The sequence below is a fragment of the Nerophis lumbriciformis genome, linkage group LG20, assembly GCF_033978685.3.
Source record: "Nerophis lumbriciformis linkage group LG20, RoL_Nlum_v2.1, whole genome shotgun sequence".
Taxonomy (NCBI): domain Eukaryota; kingdom Metazoa; phylum Chordata; class Actinopteri; order Syngnathiformes; family Syngnathidae; genus Nerophis; species Nerophis lumbriciformis.
The window spans coordinates 29,170,039-29,193,700 of record NC_084567.2 but is presented as its reverse complement, the minus strand read 5'-3'; the positions used below and the strand labels follow the sequence as shown (position 1 = coordinate 29,193,700).

The 23,662-nt window shown below is 40.1% G+C and overlaps 1 protein-coding gene across 4 annotated transcripts in view; it reads left to right on the top strand.

The window, feature by feature from the left end:
- cacna1bb (calcium channel, voltage-dependent, N type, alpha 1B subunit, b) overlaps positions 1-23,662 on the top strand; it is a 439,095-nt gene that overhangs the window by 227,269 nt on the left and 188,164 nt on the right. For all 4 annotated transcript variants that reach the window (XM_061980760.2, XM_061980758.2, XM_061980759.2 and 1 more), the window contains exons 13-14: positions 893-1,005; positions 1,165-1,296. In XM_061980760.2, coding sequence (XP_061836744.2) covers positions 893-1,005; positions 1,165-1,296 — 245 coding nt within the window. The remainder of the gene's footprint in view (positions 1-892; positions 1,006-1,164; positions 1,297-23,662) is intronic.

Here is a 23,662-nt window from a genome sequence, read left to right as displayed (position 1 = left end):
TCGGGTGGCATCCTGACCAGATGCCCGAACCACCTCATTTGGCTCCTCTCGATGTGGAGGAGCAGCGGCTTTACTTTGAGCTCCTCCCGGATGGCAGAGCTTCTCACCCTATCTCTAAGGAAGAGCCCCGCCTACCGGCGGAGGAAGCTCATTTCGACCACTTGTACCCGTGATCTTGTCCTTTCGGTCATAACCCAAAGCTCATGACCATAGGTGAGGATGGGAAGGTAGATCGACCGGTAAATTGAGAGCTTTGCCTTCCGGCTCAGCTCCTTCTTCACCACAACGAATCGATACAGCGTCCGCATTACTGAAGACGCCGCACCGATCCGCCTGTCGATCTCACGATCCACTCTTCCCTCACTCGTGATAAAGACTCCGAGGTACTTGAACTCCTCCACTTGGGGCAGGGTCTCCTCCCCAACCCGGAGATGGCAGTCCACCCTTTTCCGGGCGAGAACCATGGAGTCATACTTGGAGGTGCTGATTCTCATCCCAGTCACTTCACACTCAGCTGCGAACCGATCCAGTGAGAGCTGAAGATCCTGGCCAGATGAAGCCATCAGGACCACATCATCTGTAAAAAGCAGAGACCTAATCCTGCAGCCACCAAACCAGATCCCCTCAACGCCTTGACTGCGCCTAGAAATTCTGTCCATAAAAGTTATGAACAGAACAGCCTTGGCGGAGTCCAACCCTCACTGGAAACGTGTCCGACTTACTGCCGGCAATGCGGACCAAGCTCTGACACTGATCATACAGGGAGCGAACCGCCACAATCAGATAGTCCGATACCCCATACTCTCTGAGCACTCCCCACAGGACTTCCAGAGGGACACGTATGGAGAATATTACACAACACTGAACAATGGACCTGTTTGCTCTACTCTAGGTTATTGTGGGAAGTATCTTTGAAGTCATCTGGGACATGATCAAACCAGGAGCATCATTTGGTATCAGCGTGTTGAGAGCTCTTCGACTTCTGAGGATCTTCAAAGTAACCAAGTGAGTTTCTTTCTGAAAACAATAACTTAATCAGACGAAAATCGTTGGTAGCACTTGTGACGATTGGGGTAGAGCTGGTCCGAAGAAAGAACCTTGTTATGCCTGCGGTTCTGTTTCTCTTATGTTTATGTGGTCATGGTTGTCTCTGTGACTTCTAAGGTACTGGAACTCCCTGCGGAACCTTGTGGTTTCCCTGCTTAATTCCATGAAGTCAATCATCAGTTTGCTCTTCCTCCTCTTCCTCTTCATTGTCGTCTTCGCTCTGCTGGGCATGCAGCTCTTTGGAGGACAGTGAGTAATCTCTTTGATTTTGAATAACACTCACAGGACTGACAGCTCTGTGTTACAGAGCCTGATTTAACCCAAAATACACACATGGTCCTCCTCAGTTGTGTTAGCCCCGCTCAACACACACATTCACTCACACATGCCAACATTTGCTGCCAATCCGATACCAAGTAAATACAAAGAAGTGAAAGGGAGGTGGGTATTTTGCTTCAGGGCCCCAGGGATATTCGATACCGGTATTTATCGGTTCTCTTATCGGTACTAGATGTAATTGGTGTAAATAAGGACGTGGAAAAAATGCATTTTTAATTACCGTATTTTTCGGAGTATAAGTCGCTCCGGAGTATAAGTTGCACCGGCCGAAAATGCATAATAAAGAAGGAAAAAAACATATATAAGTCGCCTTTTTTGGGGAAATTTATTTGATAAAACCCAACACCAAGAATAGACATTTGAAAGGCAATTTAAAACAAATAAAGAATAGTGAACAACAGGCTGAATAAGTGTACGTTATATGAGGCATAAATAACCAAGTGAGAACGTGCCTGGTATGTTAACGTAACATATTATGGTAAGAGTTATTCAAATAACTATAACATATAGAACATGCTATACGTTTACCAAACAATCTGTCACTCCTAATCGCTAAATCCCATGAAATCTTATACGTCTAGTCTCTTACGTGAATGAGCTAAATAATATTATTTGATATTTTACGGTAATGTGTTAATAATTTCACACATAAGTCGCTCCTGAGTATAAGTCCAGCCAAACTATGAAAAAAACTGCGACTTACAGTCCGAAAAATACGGTACTGTCTTTTATAGCACAAAAGGTAGTGCACCTCCACAACATGTGTAACATCTCACAGCAGGGAAGTCTTTTATCAACACCTGCTTTTTACGTTTTAAACAAGTCAGTTATGTTTGCTAATGCAGTTGTTATGTCATTATTGATGGAGTCATGTCAGGTGGCGATTACGGACCTGTCAGCGGATTTTATCTTGCGTCAAAGCAACCTCAATTTGTGAACTTAATTGGTTCTTGTACAGGGTTCGTAAATAAAAAAATGTTTGTATATAGAATTATGGATATGTTGTACGCTTTGGACACAATATAAAGCATTATACAGAACTGTATACCAAACACACATATCAAGGAGGTGATTACCGTGTTTTTCGGACTATAAGTCACAGTTCTTTTCATAGTTTGGCCGGGGGTGCGACTTATACTCAGGAGCGACTTATGTGTGAAATTATTAACACATTAGCGTAAAATATCAAATAATATTATTTAGCTCATTCACGTAAGAGACTAGACGTATAAGATTTCATGGGATTTAGCGATTAGGAGTGACAGATTGTTTGGTAAACGTATAGCATGTTCTATATGTTATAGTTATTTGAATGACTCTTACCATAATATGTTACGTTAACATACCAGGCACGTTCTCAGTTGGTTATTTATGCGTCATATAACGTACACTTATTCAGCCTGTTGTTCACTATTCTTTATTTATTTTAAATTGCCTTTCAAATGTCTATTCTTGGTGTTGGGTTTTATCAAATAAATTTCCCCCAAAAATGCGACTTATACTCCAGTGCGACTTATATATGTTTTTTTCCTTTTTTATTATGCATTTTCGGGCGGTGCGACTTTTACTCCGGAGCGACTTATACTCCGAAAAATACGGTAATCAACGTTCTTGTCATCTCCAGCTGCCACATAGTCGTTTATATTTTCAGTTCTTCTCTATTGATAAGATTAGCGGTTGCATTCTTACTGCATTTCTTACTTTTCCCTCAAGTTCCCGTGTTTCCCTTTGTGGGCGGACTTGTGAGACGTGCACAGCTGCTTCCAATATACCTGGCTCTACTTAAACAACACCTTTGCAGATGGATGGCACTCAGCGATTCCACTCCTCGGCTCGCCACGCCTGACGACTTCCATGCTTCGAGTATTTTGCTCCTTGCTATCCTGGCCATTCGCAGTGCCATCCAGCTTGGTGTTGTTTTTGTAGTTAGCACGTCTTGCAACTCTAACCCAAGTTTATTTTATTTTTGTACATAGTAGTTTTAATTTTTTCCATGGTGCACATTTAGTTTTCTCTTTTTTGCACCGTCGCCTCCTTTTGTCAGTACTTTACCTAAGTAGAAAAACTGTTTTACTCACCGTCCGTCTGCATCCTTGGTTTCCTCTCAACTGTGTTACTCAGCATTGTGACAGTTCTATTCAATAACAAATCTAAAAAACAACAACGTTGCTGAACGGTTCTCCTCTGCAACTGCTGTGCCGGCACACACACACACACACACACACACACACACACACACACACACACACAGACACACACACACACACACACACACACACACACACACACACGTACACTTTCTTGTATTTATTACTTTCTTGAGACCGCCAAAAAAATGCCTACCTCTAGTATTATAATACAAGTTGTCAACATTTTACAAGACAAACTGAACATTTGTGCAATATTATGATTAAAGTTGGAATTTTAATCAATAACAGTCACAATTTTACAAGAAAAGCTTAACATTTTGGCAATTTTATAAAAACAGTCGTAATTTTACTCGACAAAAGTCACAATTAATTTTGACCAAAGGGGACGCATTTCAATTACTTACACACACTTGTTATTACCTATGTTGGCCAGAGGGGGAGCACTTTTAAAACCGACAGACAGTCAATTTGAAAAATCCTTCTTAATGGGACCACCCTAATTTTGATAGATTTCACCACCAGGGGTGCAAATGAGACATTCTCTATTAGATGCAATGGTTTTCCCTATTGGACCGTGGTTTCGGTCCTAACTTGTTCACCGGTCCTCATATGGAAGGTACTTTTCCTTGCTGATGTCTCAAGAAAGGTAGAAATACGAGAACACACACACACACACACACACACACACACACACACACACACACACACACACACACACACACACACACACACACACACACACGCGCACACACACGCACACACACACACACACATACACACACAGAGACACACACACACACACAATAGAATCCTCCCCTTTAAATTGTCCAAAAAGTCTTTTTTTTTCTACCTGGGACTTTGTGGGTGAGAAAAAAAAAATTTGTGACTTGGGCGTGGCTTGAGTCTTGGGGGGTGGGGCATGAAATTCAGATGGCTGTGACTGATTAGCTCTAATCTTCAAGATCATGTTTTGGTAGTGTTTTATCATAGACATGGAACTAGAGTCTTTGGTTGGAGGTGAGTGATCAAAAGAAAAAAGCATTGAAAAAAAAATACTGGTCTGTGACGTCATCTTGGAGCTGCCAGGATGGCGGCCGTCTATTTCTGCCCGGAGGGGGAGGAGCTTGCGGGAGCGCCGTGTGCTGTCCGCTCGCCTCCCCTGACGTCCTTGGTCTGGAGCGGCGTTTCCGGGACTGCGGTGACGCAGCGCCGTCCTCGGACCAAATCAGGTCTCTGCGCTCCACGGAGGAGTAGCACAGCGTTTCCTCTTCCATCGCGCGCAGGACCGCCCAAGAAGCCTCATCCAAATTGTTCAACTTTCGTGCGGAAAAACGTTTATGCTGGTGACATTCTGTCAATACGAGGACCTTGGGGTTTGTTTTCCCGGAATGCAAAGGAAAGTTGGCGCGGGCAAGGCGTGAATGTGAGTACATACAGTATTTATTAAAATACTAACAAACTACAAAAAAGGAAGCAAACAAAAGTGGCGGAGAACAAACTTGACTAATGAAAACAAAAGACTAGCACAAAGGCAATTAACTATGAACATGAAACAAAAACACTTACTGTGGCATGGCATGAAGCATGAACTATAATAAACAGTAATCTCATGGGTAGCAGAGGTAGTATGGATGGATAGGATAGGTAATGTCACCAGGCCGATCAGCAGAAACAGACAGTCTTAAATAGCAGTGACATGATTAGGTGTGCGAGTACAAAGCGTGAGACAGGTGCGTGACATGACAGGTGAAAACTAATGGGTTGCTATGGTGACAATACAAACAAGAGTGCACAAAGAGTCCAAAAACAAAACCGGACATGACTAAAACAAAAACATGATCAACAGACATGACAGCATGATTGCTACAATAGATGGGAAAAAAAACAAAAAAAACCTTATTGGGGGGGAGGGGAATTGTGCGTTCAGTGTTGACACTGTTGATACTTCCTAAATGTTTTAAACCACACATCGCTTGTCCATTGCTTTCTTTAGAATCATATTGCTTTAACAAAACTAGAAAAATGCTGTAAAAGGCTAAAAAACCCACCAAAAAAGCACACAAAGTAACAATTAGCACAGAAGCTAGAAAAGCTCGTACAATAAGGGGTTCATAAATGGAGGTTGCACTGTAATTTGTGCACAACCGGAGGTAAGAAAGAGTCAACCAAGGTAGAGATAGTGTACATGGAGATTTGTCTTGACAAAGTCAGTCTCTTCAACGATGGTAAAGGAATGGTCGTCCAGCGCCATCATTTCCACGATGACATTACAGATCGCTTTAGTCCTCGGGTCAATTCTGGCAAACCTTTTGAACTTTCCAAATGCTGATGGCTGGCTTTGGGGCAGCTTCTTTAGCAGCAGCCGTCTTTACGTGGGGCCCCTGGAGACATAACTCATATTTACCTCCTGCAAACACCAGTGTGAGGTACATTTGAATCGTCTCAAATGTCTCCCCGTAGTCTCTGTCGGCTTTGAAAACGCCGTCGGAGCGAAGCTGGCATTTCAAGTGGCTGAAAAGGTTTGATGTGTCAAAGCTAGATGTTTTTTTCCCAATCCTTGCAAAATGTTAGCATAACATTTGACGCAAATGTCACATGAAATATCTTCCTCTGAAACAGTGGAAAAAGTCCCACACAATCAACGCCATGTTTGTTTACAATTAGTTCACGGCGTCCTACGAGTGGGAGTGCTTCATCTACGGCTAAACTTGCCTAACTGCCACGTTTTTTCGTTTTTCTGTGTTTTTTTTTAAAGTGATCGGATTTATCGGTAGGACTTCTTAATTCCCTTATATCGGCCTGATATTCATCGTACATACTAGGGTTGTACGGTATACCGGTACTAGTATAGTATCGGGGTACTGACGAATCAAAAACGATCCTATCCTATGTTTGAAAAGTACCAATTCGCCATATTTTTTTTTCCGCCGTCATGCCTGTAAAAAATGCTGGTTTTACGAGCAGAGGAGCATGTTCGGCAGCGCACAATCACAGAGTACTCACAAACAGACACAGTGTGTAGACCGAAAAGGGAGAACGGACGCATTTTGGCTTAAAAACTAACGATAAAAGTGAAGCTATAACACTGAAACACCCTCAGGAAGAGGTGCTTTAAAACATGGCTATTTAGTTAGCGGCTAATGACCATACGCAATCGGCAGTGTTTTAGCTACTTCTAAATCACTAATCCTTGCCTCCGTGGGGACAATTAAAGTGAGTTTTTTTTTTTCAAGTATCATCCCTGCAGGACGAGGAATAGCTAAACATGCTTCATTAGCTCACCGGCGTCACAATGTAAACACATGCCATGGGTAGATCTACACCTGACATCCACTGTAATGATACTAAGTACAAGAGCGTATCTAGTCCATACTACTATGATATTTTTTATCGTCACAAAATCTTCTTTCTTTTTAAAAAAAAATCATATTATATCCATAAACTTAGGAAATATTATAATTAAATATGACCAATGTATGATCATGTAACTACTTGGTATCGGCATACATTTGTGGTATCATCCAAAACTAATGTAAAGTATCAAACAACAGAAGAATAAGTGATTATTAAATTTTAACAGAAGTGTAGATAGAACATGTTAAAAGAGAAAATAACCAAATATTAACACTAAATGAACAAGTAGATTAATAATCAATTTTTACAGTTTGTCCTTTATACTTTTGACAAAATAATAGAATGTAAAATGACACAATATGTTACTGCATATGTCAGCAGACTAAATTAGGAGCCTTTGTTTGCTTACTTACTAATAAAAGACAAGTTGTCTTGTATGTTCACTATTTTATTTAAGGACAAACTTGCAATAAGAAACAAGTTTTTTGATTTTCTGTTGATATAAAGCCAATAATGAAATTTTTTCGTGGTCCCCTTTATTTCGATAATTGTCGAAAAGTATCGAAAAACATTTTGGTACCGGTATCGGTACCAAAATATTGGTATCGAGACAACTCTAGTACATACCTAAAAATGTTTCATGATACTTGGTTGATTTTGTGTATTTGTTTTTGTGTTGTCCAACATGCTTACAATTGAAATAAAACACAGAGCAAATATTTTAGACACATTTGTGAACATTCTATTGAATCGTTTTTTTGTTAGTAATCTGTTCCAATAAAAGCAGACAGAAACCGATACCCTTTTTTCATAAGAAACTATTTCAATTCAATTTCAGTACACCCAAAAATATGAAGGCAAAACACATTTTACATACATTAATAAGAGTTCTGCATGTAGAAAACAATGTGAAATACATACATTACATACAAATGCATATAAATGATACATTAAATATTTATATTAACATTTAACTTCACTTTTAATTTATTGAACACTCTTGTTGACGAAGAAGAACAGAGAGGGAGGCCGCCTTCCTATTTTGCTACCAGTTCTTTCTTGAATTCAGCCGTGTTTCTCACCTTCTTTATCAAAGTGCTGGCACTCTGTTATTTATTTGGCCCCATGTCACACACACACACACACACACACACACACACACACACACACACACACACACACACACACACACACACACACATTCTTGTATTTTTTACCTTCTTGAGACCTGCGAAAAATGCCTACCTCTTTAAGACCACCCTTTCTAGATATATAAAGATTTATTTTTACAACATTAATAATATATACATACTATGCAAATTTAAAAAAAAGGTAAGCTTTTATTATTTTATATTGTTTTTAATTTTTTTGGTTGTAATTGTTTTTTAATCTTCATTATTTACTTCAAGTTATTACGGTATGTCTCTATATACATATATATATATATTTTTTAAATTAATTTTGACCAAAGTTTTCACATTTCAATGTCTTACACACACTTGTTATTCCATATGTTGGCCACAGGGGGAGCACTTCACATTTTTACACACACTTGTTATTTCATATGTTGACCAGAGGGGGAGCACACAGTCAATTTGAAAAATCCCTCTTAATGCGACCACCCTAATTTTGATAGATTTCACCACCAGGGGTGCAAATGAAACATTTTCTATTAGATGCAATAGTTTTCCGTATTTTACATTTTTATTTTTTCACTTTTAATTTATTAAACACTCTTGTTGACGAAGACAAGCAGAGAGGGAGGCCACCTTCCTATTTCGCTACCAGTTCTTTCTTGAATTCAGTCGTGTTTCTCACCTTCTTCATCAAAGTGTTCTTTGGCCCCATGTCGCAGTGTTTTAATATCGATCTCATCACACTTGTATCCACCTCATCTTCCACACACACGGTCGTACACACACCACAGCTCAAATCCCCACAATCCCTTTTCCCCACCTGACCCTCCTCCTGCGTAGAGCTGCTGATGACATGTCGACACGGCAGGATGCTGGCAAAACAGCGGCACTAACTGTGGCCCCTTTGATACAAATCTCAGCAAGAGTTCTGCGCCTTCTAATGATGAGAACATTTCATGATACAGAGCCAACTGGCGTTTAGTCTGAAATACCTAAACTCATTCTTAGACTTAGACTTACACTTACTTTTATTAGGAGCCTTTGTTTGCTTACTTACTACAAAAAGACAAGTTGTCTTGTATGTTTACTGTTTTATTTAAGGACAACATTGTTCTTCGATTGCAATAAGAAACATATGTTTAATGTACGGTAAGATTTGTTGTTAAAATAAAGACAAGAGTGCCATTTTTTTATGGTTCCCTTTATTTAGAAAAGTATCGAAATACATTTTGGTATCGAGACAGCCCTAAAAACAATACAATAACATGCAGTACAAACAACTACAGTAGTTGTCAGATTCAAACACTGATGACAATGACATCTATAAAACAAGACAAGAAGCAAGGAATTAAACAGACAGAATTAAATTTGGCTCAATTGAGGAGAGACATCTGGACTGCACTCTTTGCACAGTCTCACCACGCTCAGACGAAAGATTGTACACCTCCTCTTTTATTTGGACTTTCCCTGAATACACAGCAACAGCTGTTTCTAAGGGAGGGGGGTCGTAAATAGGTGCTGCCTTTGGCCACAAAACAGTTAAAAGAAAAGGTTGTAAAACAGTTCAAAGAAAAGGTCCCTGGAGGGGAGTCAGGCCCTGCTTCCTCTTCGCTTTGTAGATCTCGGGCCAAGACAAAATCTTTCTGTGGATTACAATACATGAAAGAAGCAGAACACCTTCATGTTGCTTCCCATCCTACACAGTGGCGTTTTACAAGCCTTCTTCTTGGTCGGATCAAAGACAGACACGGACGTAGGGAGAAGTACAGAGCGCCAATAAACCTTAAAGGCACTGCCTTTGCGTGCCGGCCCAATCACATAATACCTACAGCTTTTACACACACACAAGTGAATGCAGTTCATACTTGGTCAACAGCCATACAGGTCACACTGAGGGTGGCCGTATAAACAACTTTAACACTGTTACAAATATGCGCCACACTGTGAACCCACACCAAACAAGAATGACAAACACATTTCGGGAGACCATCCGCACCGTAACACAACATAAACACAACAGAACAAATACCCAGAACCCCTAGCAGTACTAGCTCTTCAGGGACGCTACAATACACCCCCCCCCCCCCCCCCCGCGCCCCCGCTAAACCCCCCGGCCCCACCTCAACCTCCTCCTCGTGCTCTCTCAGGGAGAGCCTGTCCCAAATTCCAAGCTGCTGTTTTGAGGCATGTTAAAAAAAAAAAAGCACTTTGTGACTTCATTAATAAATATGGCAGTGCCATGTTGGCATTTTTTTTTACCAAAACATGAGTTGATTCATTTTGAAAAACCTTGTTACATTGTTTAATGCATCACAACAAAATTAGGCATAATAATGTGTTAATCCCACGACTGTATATATCGGTATCGGTTGATATCGGAATCGGTAATTAAGAGTTGGACAATATCGGGATATCGGATATCGGCAAAAAAAGCCATTATCGGACATCTCTACAATATATAACAATTGCCATGTACAATATTACAGTATATGTAACAGCTGCAGCATAAAATAGAGAGTAAATCCAGCAGAAAATATACATTATAAACAAAGAGAGGTAGCTAACATTAAGGGTTGGAATTGGGGGTTAAATCACCAAAAATGATTCCCGGGCGCGGCCACCGCTGCTGCCCACTGCTCCCCTCACTTCCCAGGGGGTGATCAAGGGTGATGGGTTAAATGCAGAGAGTAATTTCGCCACACCTAGTGTGTGTGTGACAATCAGTGGTACTTTTACTTTAACTTTAACTAACATAGAAGCGGTTTACTGGCGTCATATTGTAGTCTACACTATCTCTTCTGTCTGACTGCCATCTACTGGTCACACTTATCATTACACCATGTAACAAATAAGTTACTTCTTCTAAGCACAACCAGAATTATTCCATACATTAGGTTATAATGCGCACTGTCGATTTTTGAGAAAATGAAAGGGAAAATACGCTACTTTTGGTGACCACCGGAGCAGATAAAATCGAGATCGGTTGACGAGTGAACCAGTATGAACCTGTGACCACCTGGTGTGGACGCCTGGTAATTAAAAGGTGATTATTGACAATGTCTAACAGGTGCAGTGGTAATGATCACTGCTGGAAGTCAACAATCTAGGAATGTAGGGAGGAAAACACAATCACACAAACACAACAGGCAGGCATAATACGCCAACTACTGATAAGATCTATTTCTTACCTGTTGTTTATTTGTGTAGATTGGTATGGACATATTCCTAACCTTGTGTAAGTAACCAGTAGATCAGGTTTTGTTGCCAACATGTGTGTTGGGTTTGTGTCGTATTCCCTCTTCAATTCTTCTTGCACTGATAGCCCTCACAAACAACACATCTGGATGCTGTTTCCATGGCAACCAGCCTCCTATCAGCCCCTGGCATCAGTCTCTTGTGATGGACAAGTGTGAGATGAGTCTGATGTGCAGACAAGATTGTTTTCGGCATTACATGCCTCCCCCAACTATAGTATATGTTGTTTCCTGTGATGACTTGGAAAAAAAATGCACACTACACTTTGTTTAAACACAAATACAGCTGTGAGTCTTTGCTATTTTGCTGTGTTATGACTTAGGATCAAACATTCCTCTTGACTCTTCGAGTGTTGAAAAGAAAGGGAAAATAAAGAAATAACTCACGTATCCTGAATTTATTTTTGGCTGGGAGATTACGTTCTTGTTCGGGACGTCTCTTGGTAGAAATGTGAGAATTAAAAGATAAACAGCTTGAGACGGTGGACCGTCTTCCTGCTGAGACTCAAAAGACATCAAACTGTTTGCGATAAGCTCGGTGGAAATATGACGTCTTTACTGTAATCGTTATCGACAGGGATTTTTTTTTCACTGCTTTCAGCATACAGAAATGTTTAACAGTTTTACTATTTCTATTTTTTTGTTATGTCTGTTTCAATGTCTTATAAGTCAGTTTTTTCCCAGCCAATTTATTATGTACAAAACCCAAAACCAGTGAAGTTGGCACGTGGTGTAAATGGTAAATAAAAACAGAATACAATGATTTGCAAATCCTTTTCAATTTATATTCAATTAAATAGACTGCAAAGACAAGATACTTAACGTTCGAACTGAAAACTGTGTAATTTTTTGCAAATATTAGCTCATTTGGAACTCGATGCCTGCAACTTGTTTCAAAAAAGCTGGCACAAGTGGCAAAAAAGACTGAGAAAGTTGAGGAATGCTCATCAAACATTTATTTGGAACATCCCACAGGTGAACAGGCTAATTGAGAACAGGTGGGTGCCATGATTGGGTATAAAAGCAGCTTCTATGAAATGCTCAGTCATTCACAAACAAGGATGGGGCGAGGTTCACCACTTTGTCAACAAATGCGTGAGCAAATTGTCCAACAGTTTAAGAACAACATTTCTCAACGAGCTATTGCAAGGAATTTAGGGATTTCACCATCTATAGTCTGTTATACCATCAAAAGGCTCAGCAAAATGTAAAAAGTGTTCTGTAGTCTGACGAGTCCACATTTCAAATTGTTTTTGGAAACTGTAGACGTCATGTCTTCCGGAACAAAGTGGAAAAGAACCATCCGGATTGTTATAGGTGCAAAGTTGAAAAGCCAGCATCTGTGATGGTATGGGGGTGTATTAGTGCCCAAGACATGGGTAACTTACACATCTGTGAAGCTTCAAAAATTGGTTCCCAAACCCAATCCCTCGGTTCCCAAACGTTTACTGAGTGTTGTTAAAAGGAAAGGCCATGTAACACAGTGGTAAAAATGCCCCTGTGCCAACTTTGCAATGTGTTGCTGCCATTAAATTCTAAGTTAATGATTATTTGCAAAAAAAAAACATGTTTCTCAGTTCGAACATTAAATATATTGTCTTTTCAGTCTATTCAATTGAATATAAGTTGAAAAGGATTTGCAAATCATTGTATTCTGTTTTTATTTACGAATTACACGACGTGCCAACTTCACTAGTTTTGGGTTATGTACAAACCCCTTTCCATATGAGTTGGGAAATTGTGTTAGATGTAAATATAAACGGAATACAATGATTTGCAAATAATTTTCATCCCATATTCAGTTGAATGCACTACAAAGACAAGATATTTGATGTTCAAACTCATAAACTTTATTTTTTTTTGCAAATAATAATTAACTTAGAATTTCATGGCTGCAACACGTGCCAAAGTAGTTGGGAAAGGGCATGTTCACCACTGTGTTACATCACCTTTTCTTTTAACAACACTCAGTAAACGTTTGGGAACTGAGGAGACACATTTTTTAAGCTTCTCAGGTGGAATTATTTCCCATTCTTGCTTGATGTACAGCTTAAGTTGTTCAACAGTCCGGGGGTCTCCGTTGTGGTATTTTAGGCTTCATAATGCCCCACACATTTTCAATAAGAGACAGGTCTGGACTACAGGCAGGCCAGTCTAGTACCCGCACTCTTTTACTATGAAGCCACGTTGATGTAACACGTGGCTTGGCATTGTCTTGCTGAAATAAGCATGGTAACGTTGCTTGGGTGGCAACATATGTTGCTCCAAAACTTGTATGTGCCTTTCAGCATTAATGGCGCCTTCACAGATGTGTAAGTTACCCATGTCTTGGGCACTAATACACCCCCATACCATCACAGATGCTGGCTTTTCAACTTTGCGCCTATAACAATCCGGATATTTCTTTTCCTCTTTGGTCCGGAGGACAAAACGTCCACAGTTTCCAAAAACAATTTGAAATGTGGACATGTCAGACCACAGAACACTTTTCCACTTTGTATCAGTCTTAGATGAGCTCAGGCCCAGCGAAGCCGACTGCGTTTCTGGGTGTTGTTGATAAATGGTTTTCGCCTTGCATAGGAGAGTTTTAACTTGCACTTACAGATGTAGCGACCAACTGTAGTTACTGACAGTGGGTTTCTGAAGTGTTCCTGAGCCCATGTGGTGATATCCTTTACACACTGATGTCGCTTGTTGATGCAGTACAGCCTGAGGGATCGAAAGTCACGGGCTTAGCTGCTTACGTGCAGTGAATTCTCCAGATTCTCTGAACCCTTTGATAATATTACGGACCGTAAATGGTGAAATCCCTAAATTCCTTGCAATAGCTGGTTGAGAAAGGTTTTTCTTAAACTGTTCAACAATTTGCTCACGCATTTGTTCACAAAGTGGTGACCCTCGCCCCATCCTTGTTTGTGAATGACTGAGCATTTCATGGAATATACTTTTATACCCAATCATGGCACCCACCTGTTCCCAATTTGCCTGTTCACCTGTGGGATGTTCCAAATAAGTGTTTGATGAGCATTCCTCAACTTTATCAGTATTTATTGCCACCTTTCCCAACTTCTTTGTCACGTGTTGCTGGCATCAAATTCTAAAGTTAATGATTATTTGCAAAAAAAAAAAAGTTTATCAGTTTGAACATCAAATATGTTGTCTTTGTAGCATATTCAACTGAATATGGGTTGAAAATGATTTGCAAATCATTGTATTCCGTTTATATTTACATCTAACACAGTTTCCCAACTCATATGGAAACGGCTGTGATGAGGTGGCGACTTGTCCAGGGTGTACGCCACCTTCTGCCCGATTGTAGCTGAGATAGGCTCCAGCGCCCCCCTCCACCCCGAAGGGACTAAGCGGTAGAAAAATGGATGGATGGATATGGAAACGGGGTTTGTACAATGTACTAACCTTTATTAAGCCAAGACACACATTTATGTTTGTGCAGCGGTTTGTCTGTCTGTTAGTTATTTAGCAACATAACTAAAAACATTCTGCGCAGATTTGGGTGGAACTTTCAGGTAGGGTTGTCACAATACCAGAATTTCAGTAGACAATACCGATGAATTCCAGCAATTTCCAATACTTATTTGATTCCATGATAAACATTTAAAAAACTAAACCCACGTACTTTTAAATGGACTACTTAATCGAACAATTGTTCAAAGTGTCGAATTTTTAAGATTACGTCAACATCTTTTTGCACAGCTGCCAAGAGGTAACAATACATTCACAAAAGGACAGCAGGTGAAAATAGGATGATAACTCATCAAAACACAGGCACCGAGACTCAGACGATAACACAATTAACCAACATGTTAGTTAAAGTGAAAATACGAGACACAAATGTTGACAGAAACAAAATCCAATCGTTTTTTAATTTGATCTTGTCAATGGGTGGGACAAGTTCGGAATATGTCCAGTCAAACCTCTTTAACGGCGTACATTGAAAGAGGGTTGGGTATTAGTTACGAAGGACAGCAAATCAGTTGCTTTTCCTTGAGCGATGAGGAAGTCACCGGCAAAAACAAAAACAAAATATGTGGCTTTAACATGGTCCACATCGTAATATGTGTACAACTGGAAGAAAGTGAATTTTTTTTGCTATACTGCCATCAGCTGGCGAGTCATCGATCGTGACATCTACACAACTCTAAGTCAGATCTAACAATACTGCTTCGGTGTTGTGCTAAAAACGGATTTCTATGCCAAAAATTGCTCAATAAACCTTAACTGCTGGGGTTTCTTCTGTCCACAACTAGAGATGTCCGATAATGGCTTTTTTGTCGATATCCGATATTCCGATTTTGTCCAACTCTTAATTACCGATACCGATATCAACTGATACCGATATATACAGTCGTGGAATTAACACATTATTATGCCTAATTTTGTTGTGATGCCCCGCTGGATGCATTAAACAATGTAACAAGGTTTTCCAAAATAAATCAACTCAAGTTATGGAAAAAAATGCCAACATGGCACTGCCATATTTATTATTGAAGTCACAAAGTGCATTATTTTTTTTAACATGCCTCAAAACAGCAGCTTGGAATTTGGGACATGAGAAGCTTGAGGTGGGCGGGGTTGGGCGGGGGAGGGGGGAGGGGGTTGTAGCGGGGGATGTATATTGTAGGTCCCGGAAGAGTTAGTGCTGCAAGGGGTTCTGGGTATTTGTTCTTTTGTGTTTATGTTGTGTTATGGTGCGGATTGTCATGATCCGTGGTCGGATCATGATTTGTTTAGTTATGTTTGGTTAGTTTTGGACTCCTTTAGTTATTGCTTGTGCACCTGTGAGTTTGTTTCGTCACCATGGTTACTTATTATTTTCACCTGCCGCTTGTGTTCCCGACGCGCACCTGTTTTCCATCACTGACACTATTTAAGCCTGCCTTTCTGTTCACTCGTCCTGTGCTCCTTGTTTGCGGTAAGCTACAATCACGTTGGTTTGTTTTTCATGTTCCAGAGTCCTGTGCTAAGTTTAGCTTTAGCTTCCCGTGCGTTCGGCACACTTTTCTTTTGATTGTTTTCTGTTTGCCATGATTTATGTAAATAAATCATATCTTACCCTCACGTCTTTGTCCGGAGTGTCCGTGTTGCACGGAAGGAACGATCCCGCATAAATATGCGACCCCCACGTGACACGGATGTTCTCCCGAAATGTGTTTCTTATTCTTGTTTGGTGTGGGTTCACAGTGTGGCGCATATTTGTAACAGTGTTAAAGTTGTTTATACGGCCACCCTCAGTGTGACCTGTATGGCTGTTGACCAAGTATGCGGGGCATTCACGTGTGTGTGAAAAGCAGTAGATATTATGTGACTGGGCTGGCACGCAAAGGCAGTGCCTTTAAAGTTTATTGGCGCTCTGTACCTTTCTCTATGTCCGTGTACACAGCGGCGTTTTAAAAAGTAATACATTTTACTTTTTGAAACCGATACCGATAATTTTGAAACCGATACCGATAATTTTCGATATTATGTTTTAAAGCATTTATCGGCCGATAATATCGGCAGTCCGATTTTATCGGACATCTCTAGTTATAAACATTACAATTATGTTGTCACCTAATATATGAAGGCAACAGGGACTATGATTGACCACGTGGCGTTCATAAGGATAGAGTGCACAAACAGTAGTCATGTGTCGTTGTCTCTGGTACTTTGTGTATTTCATGCAATGAACATACTGCTGATTTAAAGAAAATTGCCCTGTAGCAGTTAAAAGTAAAACTTTTGGTTACACTTTAGTACGGGGAACATATTCACCATGAAATAGTTGCTTATTAAAGTAACAAAGATTTCATTTAGAGTTATTTGGACACTAGGTGTCAGGTTCAAACACTGATGACATCTATTAAACAAGAAAAAAAGCAAGGAATTAAACAGAGACATAATTAAATTTGGCTCAATTGAGAAGAGACTTCTGGACTGTACTCTTGTACAGCCTCCATCACGCTCTGACGAAAGATTGTACGCCTCCTCTTTTATTTCTAAGGGACGGGGGTCATAAACAGGTGCTGCCTTTGGCCATAAAACAGATCAAAGAAAAGGTCGTAAAACAGTTTAAAGAAAAGGTCGCCTTGAGGGGAGTCAGGCCCTGCTTCCTCTCCGCTTTGTAGTTCTTGGGTCAAGACAAAATATTTCTGTGGATTACAATACATCAAAGAAACAGAACACCTTCATGTTGCTACCCATCCTACACAGTGGAGTTTTACAAACCTTCTTCTTGGTAGGATCAAAGACAGCTTTTGTCCTCTCGCTCATGGCATTACAAAGTTTTGTGATAACTTAGATACAATTATTCTGACACTAGGGGAACATATAAGGGTTAGGGTTAGGGTTACTAATAAGCAATAATTCTGAGGTTAGGGAGGGAAGACTCTTAGTTCATGGCTTACTGGTTGTATATTAAGGCCATGCAGAATAAGGCATTAATAAGTACTTCATGATTAATTAAAAGCCAATATTTGCATGTTAATAAGCAACTAATTAATGGTGAATATGTGTTCCCCATACTAAAGTGTTACCAAACTTTTTAATAAATGCACATACTTTATAATTTCTTTTCCTCTGTGAGTATGTTTTCGTTCATTTGCTCACCAATAATCTTGAACGTCAATGAAACAAATCTCTATATATAGATGTTAGATTCCGTTTGTTGGAGTAAGTGAGGCCTTCACGGTCACTTCCAGCTGACTTGCTCATGCGGATACGTGTTCACATTACTATGTAAACTTGCAGATATTGTCTGGAAGATTCGAAGCGAGCGCCTATGACTCATATTTCTAGAATTGATTTAATGAAGTCTCTGTGGGCGCCATCTGCATGAGCGCTCCTAATCCCTATTATCATAGTAAACAGAGGTCGGCACTCGCAGCCAACTGCTTGCACCCAGTCCACTAATCCTCGCTGTTGGTCGCAGCAATGCTGGGCGACGTTCTCAGGAGATAAGCGGTGGGGAGAAATGTAGGAACGTTTGGAGTGTGATGCAAGGATGCAAGGATCAGGAAAGAAAGACGCATGCAGGCAGTAGCAGAGCACTCACACCCTCCACCCTTATTTCATGTGATGCATGTACAGTGCACATGTGAAGAAAGATACATTTACTGATAATACAGTACTAGCTTTTTAGACATTCAAAGCTTCACCATAAAGTGTTTGATGTGTTTCTGCGTAACAAAAAAACTTTGGGTTACTCCATACTTGCCAACCTTGAGACCTCCGATATATAAGAAATACTTGACTTTCAGTGAATTCTAGCTATATATATATATATATATATATATATATATATATATATATATATATATATATATATATATATATATATATATATATATATATTTATTTTATTATATATATATGTATATATTAATAAAATAAATACTTGAATTTCAGTGTTCATTTATTTACACATGTACACACACATAACACTCATCTACTCATTGTTGAGTTAAGGGTTGAATTGTCCATCCTTGTTCTATTCTCTGTCACTATTTTTCTAACCATGCTGAACACCCTCTCTGATGATGCATTGATGTGTGGCACGCACAAAAGTGCTTTCATCAAATGCATTAGAGTCTGGAATCTTCCATCTCTCCCTAGCATGGCCCAAAACCGGTCAATCTTTGCTTCCTGAGTAAGATCTTCAGTGCCAAGCACTTGGTAGTCCACTACTTCTTCCCGGAGGCTATCCAGGTCCAATCGCAGCTGCGGCTTGGAACTTACAAGCTGTTATGAGAGTAGCGTATGTGTGTGTGTGTGGCCCTTTAATAGGTGAGCATGTGAGGTGAGTGACGTCAGTGAGTGTGTGGGCGAGAGAAGAGAGGGAGCGGTAGCGTGAGTGCGGGCGGGGACTAGTTTGTTTTGTGTTGGATTGGCTGTGTGCAAGCAATCAATAAAGCAAGATTTGCAACTAATCGCCGGACTCAGGCAGGAAAGGTGCAACAAAGCGTATTTCTTCATCTTACTCGTCGTCGGCGTCGCCACGGCTGTATCTTCCTCGTTCTTCTGCTTCGTCTCCTTGTTGTGTGCGCAGTTGTGCACTGCACTCTCTAAAAGCCGTATATGTTATTAATGTTATAGATGGCAATATTATCCTGTTTAAGAGTGTCACAACATTGCTGTTTACGGCAGACGAACTGCTTTACGGTAGACGAAAAGATGACTGCTGCTGTTGTGTGTTGTTGTCGCGCTGGGAGGACGTTAATGAAACTGCCTAACAATAAACCCACATAAGAAACCAAGAACTCGCCCTCCATCATTCTACAGTTATAATGTGATTGGGCAGGGACACTGTTTATATCGTGGGAAAGCGGACTCAGGTCCGCATGGTAGCGGGGGGTGTATATTGTAGCGTCCCGGAAGAGTTAGTGCTGCAAGCTGGGTATTTGTTCTGTTGTGTTTATGTTGTGCTACGGTGCGGATGTTCTCCCGAAATGTGTTTGTCATTCTTGTTTGGTGTGGGTTCATAGTGTGGCGCATATTTGTAACAGTGTTAAAGTTGTTTATACGGCCACCCTGAGTGTGACCTGTATGGCTGTTGACCAAGTATGCATGGCATTCACTTGTGTGTGTGAAAAGCCGTAGATATTACGTGATTGGGCCGGCACGCAAAGGCAGTGCCTTCAAGGTTTATTGGCGCTCTGTACTTCTCCCTACGTCCGTGTACCACTTCGTACAGTGGCGTTTTAAAAAGTCATACATTTTACTTTTTGAAACCGATACCGATAATTTCCGATATTACATTTTAAAGCATTTATCGGACATCTCTAGTATTCAATAGTAAACCTAATACACTTTCAGTTTAACGTGCAAAACATTGAAATGACATGATAGCATGGGATCATAACAAAGACTTTTATTAAAGATGTGTATGGAAATCACCACAACCTACACAATCTAACAAACAGGCTGATATTTGTTGGTGCAACTCAAGCAGTGAAAATAAAAATAAAATTCAAAGGATCAAGTCAGGTTTTTTAATATTTAGACCAATATTTTATTATATTACTGCCAAAATTCTAAGTTTTTCTTGTGAAAATGTGAGCTTTTTCTTGTGAAATTCCAACACTTTTTTTTTTATAATTGCATAGTATGTATATAATATTAATGTTGTAAATACACATCTTTATATATCTCGAAAGGGTGGTCCTAAAGAGGTAGGCATTTTTTGGAGGTCTCAAGAAGGTAACAAATACAAGAATATGTGTGTGTGAATGTGTGTGTTGTTGTATTTCTACCTTTCTTGAGACATCAACAAGGAAAAGTACCTTCCATATGAGGACCAGTGAACAAGTTAGGACCGAAATCATGGTCCCAATACGGAAAAGCATTGCATCAAATAGAGAATGTCTCATTTGCACCCCTGGTGGTGAAAACTATCAAAATTAGGGTGGTCCCAAAAAAGAAGGGATTTTTCAAATTGACTGTGTGTCAACATATGAAATAACATGTGTGTGTACAAATTTGAAGTGCTCCCCCTCTGGCCAACATATGTAATAACAAGTGTGTGTATGAAATTGAAATGCCCCCCCTTTGGCGAAAATTCATTAAAAAATAAAATAAATATGTATATAGAGACACACTGTAATAACTTGAAGTAAATAATGACGATTAAAAACCAATTACAAACAAAAAATTAAAAAAATAACTAAAAGCTTACCTTTTTATATTTGCATAGTATGCATTTATTATTAATGTTGTAAATATGAATCTTTATATATCTCGAAAGGGTGGTCCTTAAGAGGTAGGCATTTTTCGGAGGTCTCAAGAAGGTAACAAATACAAGAATGTGTGTGTGTGTGTGTACCATGGACCAAGGAGGCTGAAGTCCCTATGATTTGATGCTGCAACCAATTTCTTTATCCCTGAAGTACTGCAAAAATGTCATTAGATCATGAAACTGTACCGACGGGGAAACATTGAACAAGTTTAAAGCACAAACTGATATAAAAGTGACAGACTGAAGTTGAGGGCCTTGTTTGTGGCCCTCTCTGTGCTGTCATGGGTGTCGTCAGCTGCAAAGTGAATAGGTTGCCTTTTACTACAGGGTTTATGGTGATTGAATGTTGTACAATGCCAAAGACTGGACTCACCCTCCACTAAAACTTGTGGGACCTCACAGACATCAGCCTGATTGATAAATACCATAACCAAGGATTACACAGACAGCATACATGGTTTTACAAATCAATTAATAAATGATGATTCAGTAACCTAAGCACTCTCTGGCATATGGAAGCAAGTATAAGCTACTGCTATACTTTAAAAGAAAGGACAGACTAGGGCACCAGGTAATCATTTGTTGTATTGGATGGACAGACGGATGGATTATGACAACTACTGCATATTCCTTGTTTTATTTGTATTTTTTATAACAAAGCATTTTTCATACAAAACCCAAAACCAGTGAAGTTAGCACGTTGTGTAAATCGTAAATAAAAACAGAATACAAGGATTTACAAGTCCTTTTCAACTTAAAGACCTACTGAAATGCGATTTTCTTATTTAAACGGGGATAGCAGGTCCATTCTATGTGTCATACTTGATCATTTCGCGATATTGCCATATTTTTGCTGAAAGGATTTAGTAGAGAACATCGACGATAAAGTTCGCAACTTTTGGTCGCTGATAAAAAAGCCTTGCCTGTACCGGAAGTAGCAGACGAGTAGCGTGACGTCACAGGTTGTGGAGCTCCTCACATCTGCACATTGTTTACAATCATGGCCACCAGCAGCGAGAGCGATTCGAACCGAGAAAGCGACAATTTCCCCATTAATTTGAGCGAGGATGAAAGATTTGTGTATGAGAAGTGAGAGTGAAGGACTAGAGGGCAGTGGGAGCGATTCAGATAGGGAAGATGTTGTGAGAGGCGGGTGGGACCTGATATTCAGCTGGGAATGACTAAAACAGTAAATAAACACAAGACTATTAGCCACAACACAACACAACCAGGCTTATATTTAATATGTCACAAATTAATCCCGCATAACAAACACCTCATGTCTCCCGTCCATATAACCCGCCAATACAACTCAAACACCTGCACAACACACTCAATCCCACAGCCCAAAATACCGTTCACCTCCCCAAAGTTCATACAGCACATATATTTCCCCAAAGTCCCCAAAGTTACGTACGTGACATGCACATAGCGGCACGCACGTACGGGCAAGCGATCAAATGTTTGGAAGCCGCAGCTGCATGCGTACTCACGGTACCGCGTCTGCGCATCCAACTCAAAGTCCTCCTGGTAAGAGTCTCTGTTGTCCCAGTTCTCCACAGGCCAATGGTAAAGCTTGACTGTCATCTTCCGGGAATGTAAACAATGTAACACCGGCTGTGTTTGTGTTGCTGCAGTCGGCCGCAATACACCGCTTCCCACCTACAGCTTTCTTCTTTGCTGTCTCCATTGTTCATTGAACAAATTGCAAAAGATTCACCAACACAGATGTCCAGAATACTGTGGAATTTTGCGATGAAAACAGACGACTTAATAGCTGGCCACCATGCTGTCCCAAAAAGTCCTCTACAATCCGTGACGTCACGTGCTGACGTCATCATACCGAGACGTTTTCAGCAGGATATTCCGCGCAAAATTTTAAATTGCACTTTAGTAAGCTAACCCGGCCGTATTAGCATGTGTTGCAATGTTAAGATTTCATCATTGATATATAAACTATCAGACTGCGTGGTCGGTAGTAGTGGGTTTCAGTAGTCCTTTATATTCAATTAAATAGACTGCAAAGACAAGATATTTAATGTTCGAACTGAGAAACTATTTTTTTTTTTTGCAAATAATCATTAACTAAGAATTTAATGGCACAGTGCCATTTTTACCACTGTGTTACATGGCTTTTCCTTTTAACAACACTCAGTAAACGTTTGAGAATTGAGGAGACCAATTTTTGGAACTTTTCAGTTGGAATTATTTCCCATTCTTGCTTGATGTACAGCTTAAGTTGTTCAACAGTCCGGGTTCTCCATTGTGGTATTTTAGGCTTCATATTGCGCCACACATTTTCAATGGGAGACAGGTCTGGACTACAGGCAGGCCAGTCTAGTACCCGCACTCTTTTACTATGAAACCACGCTGTTGTAACACCTGACTTGGCATTGTCTTGCTGAAATAAGCAGGAGCGTCCATGATAACGTTGCTTGGATGGCAACATATGTTTCTCCAAAAACCTGTATGTACCTTTCAGCATTAATGGTGCCTTCACAGATGTGTAAGTTACCCATGCCTTGGGCACTAATACACCCCCATACCATCACAGATCCTGGCTTTTGAACTTTGCGCCGAAAACAATCCGGATGGTTCTTTTCCTCTTTTTTGCAGAGGACACAACGTCCACAGTTTCCAAAAACAATTTAA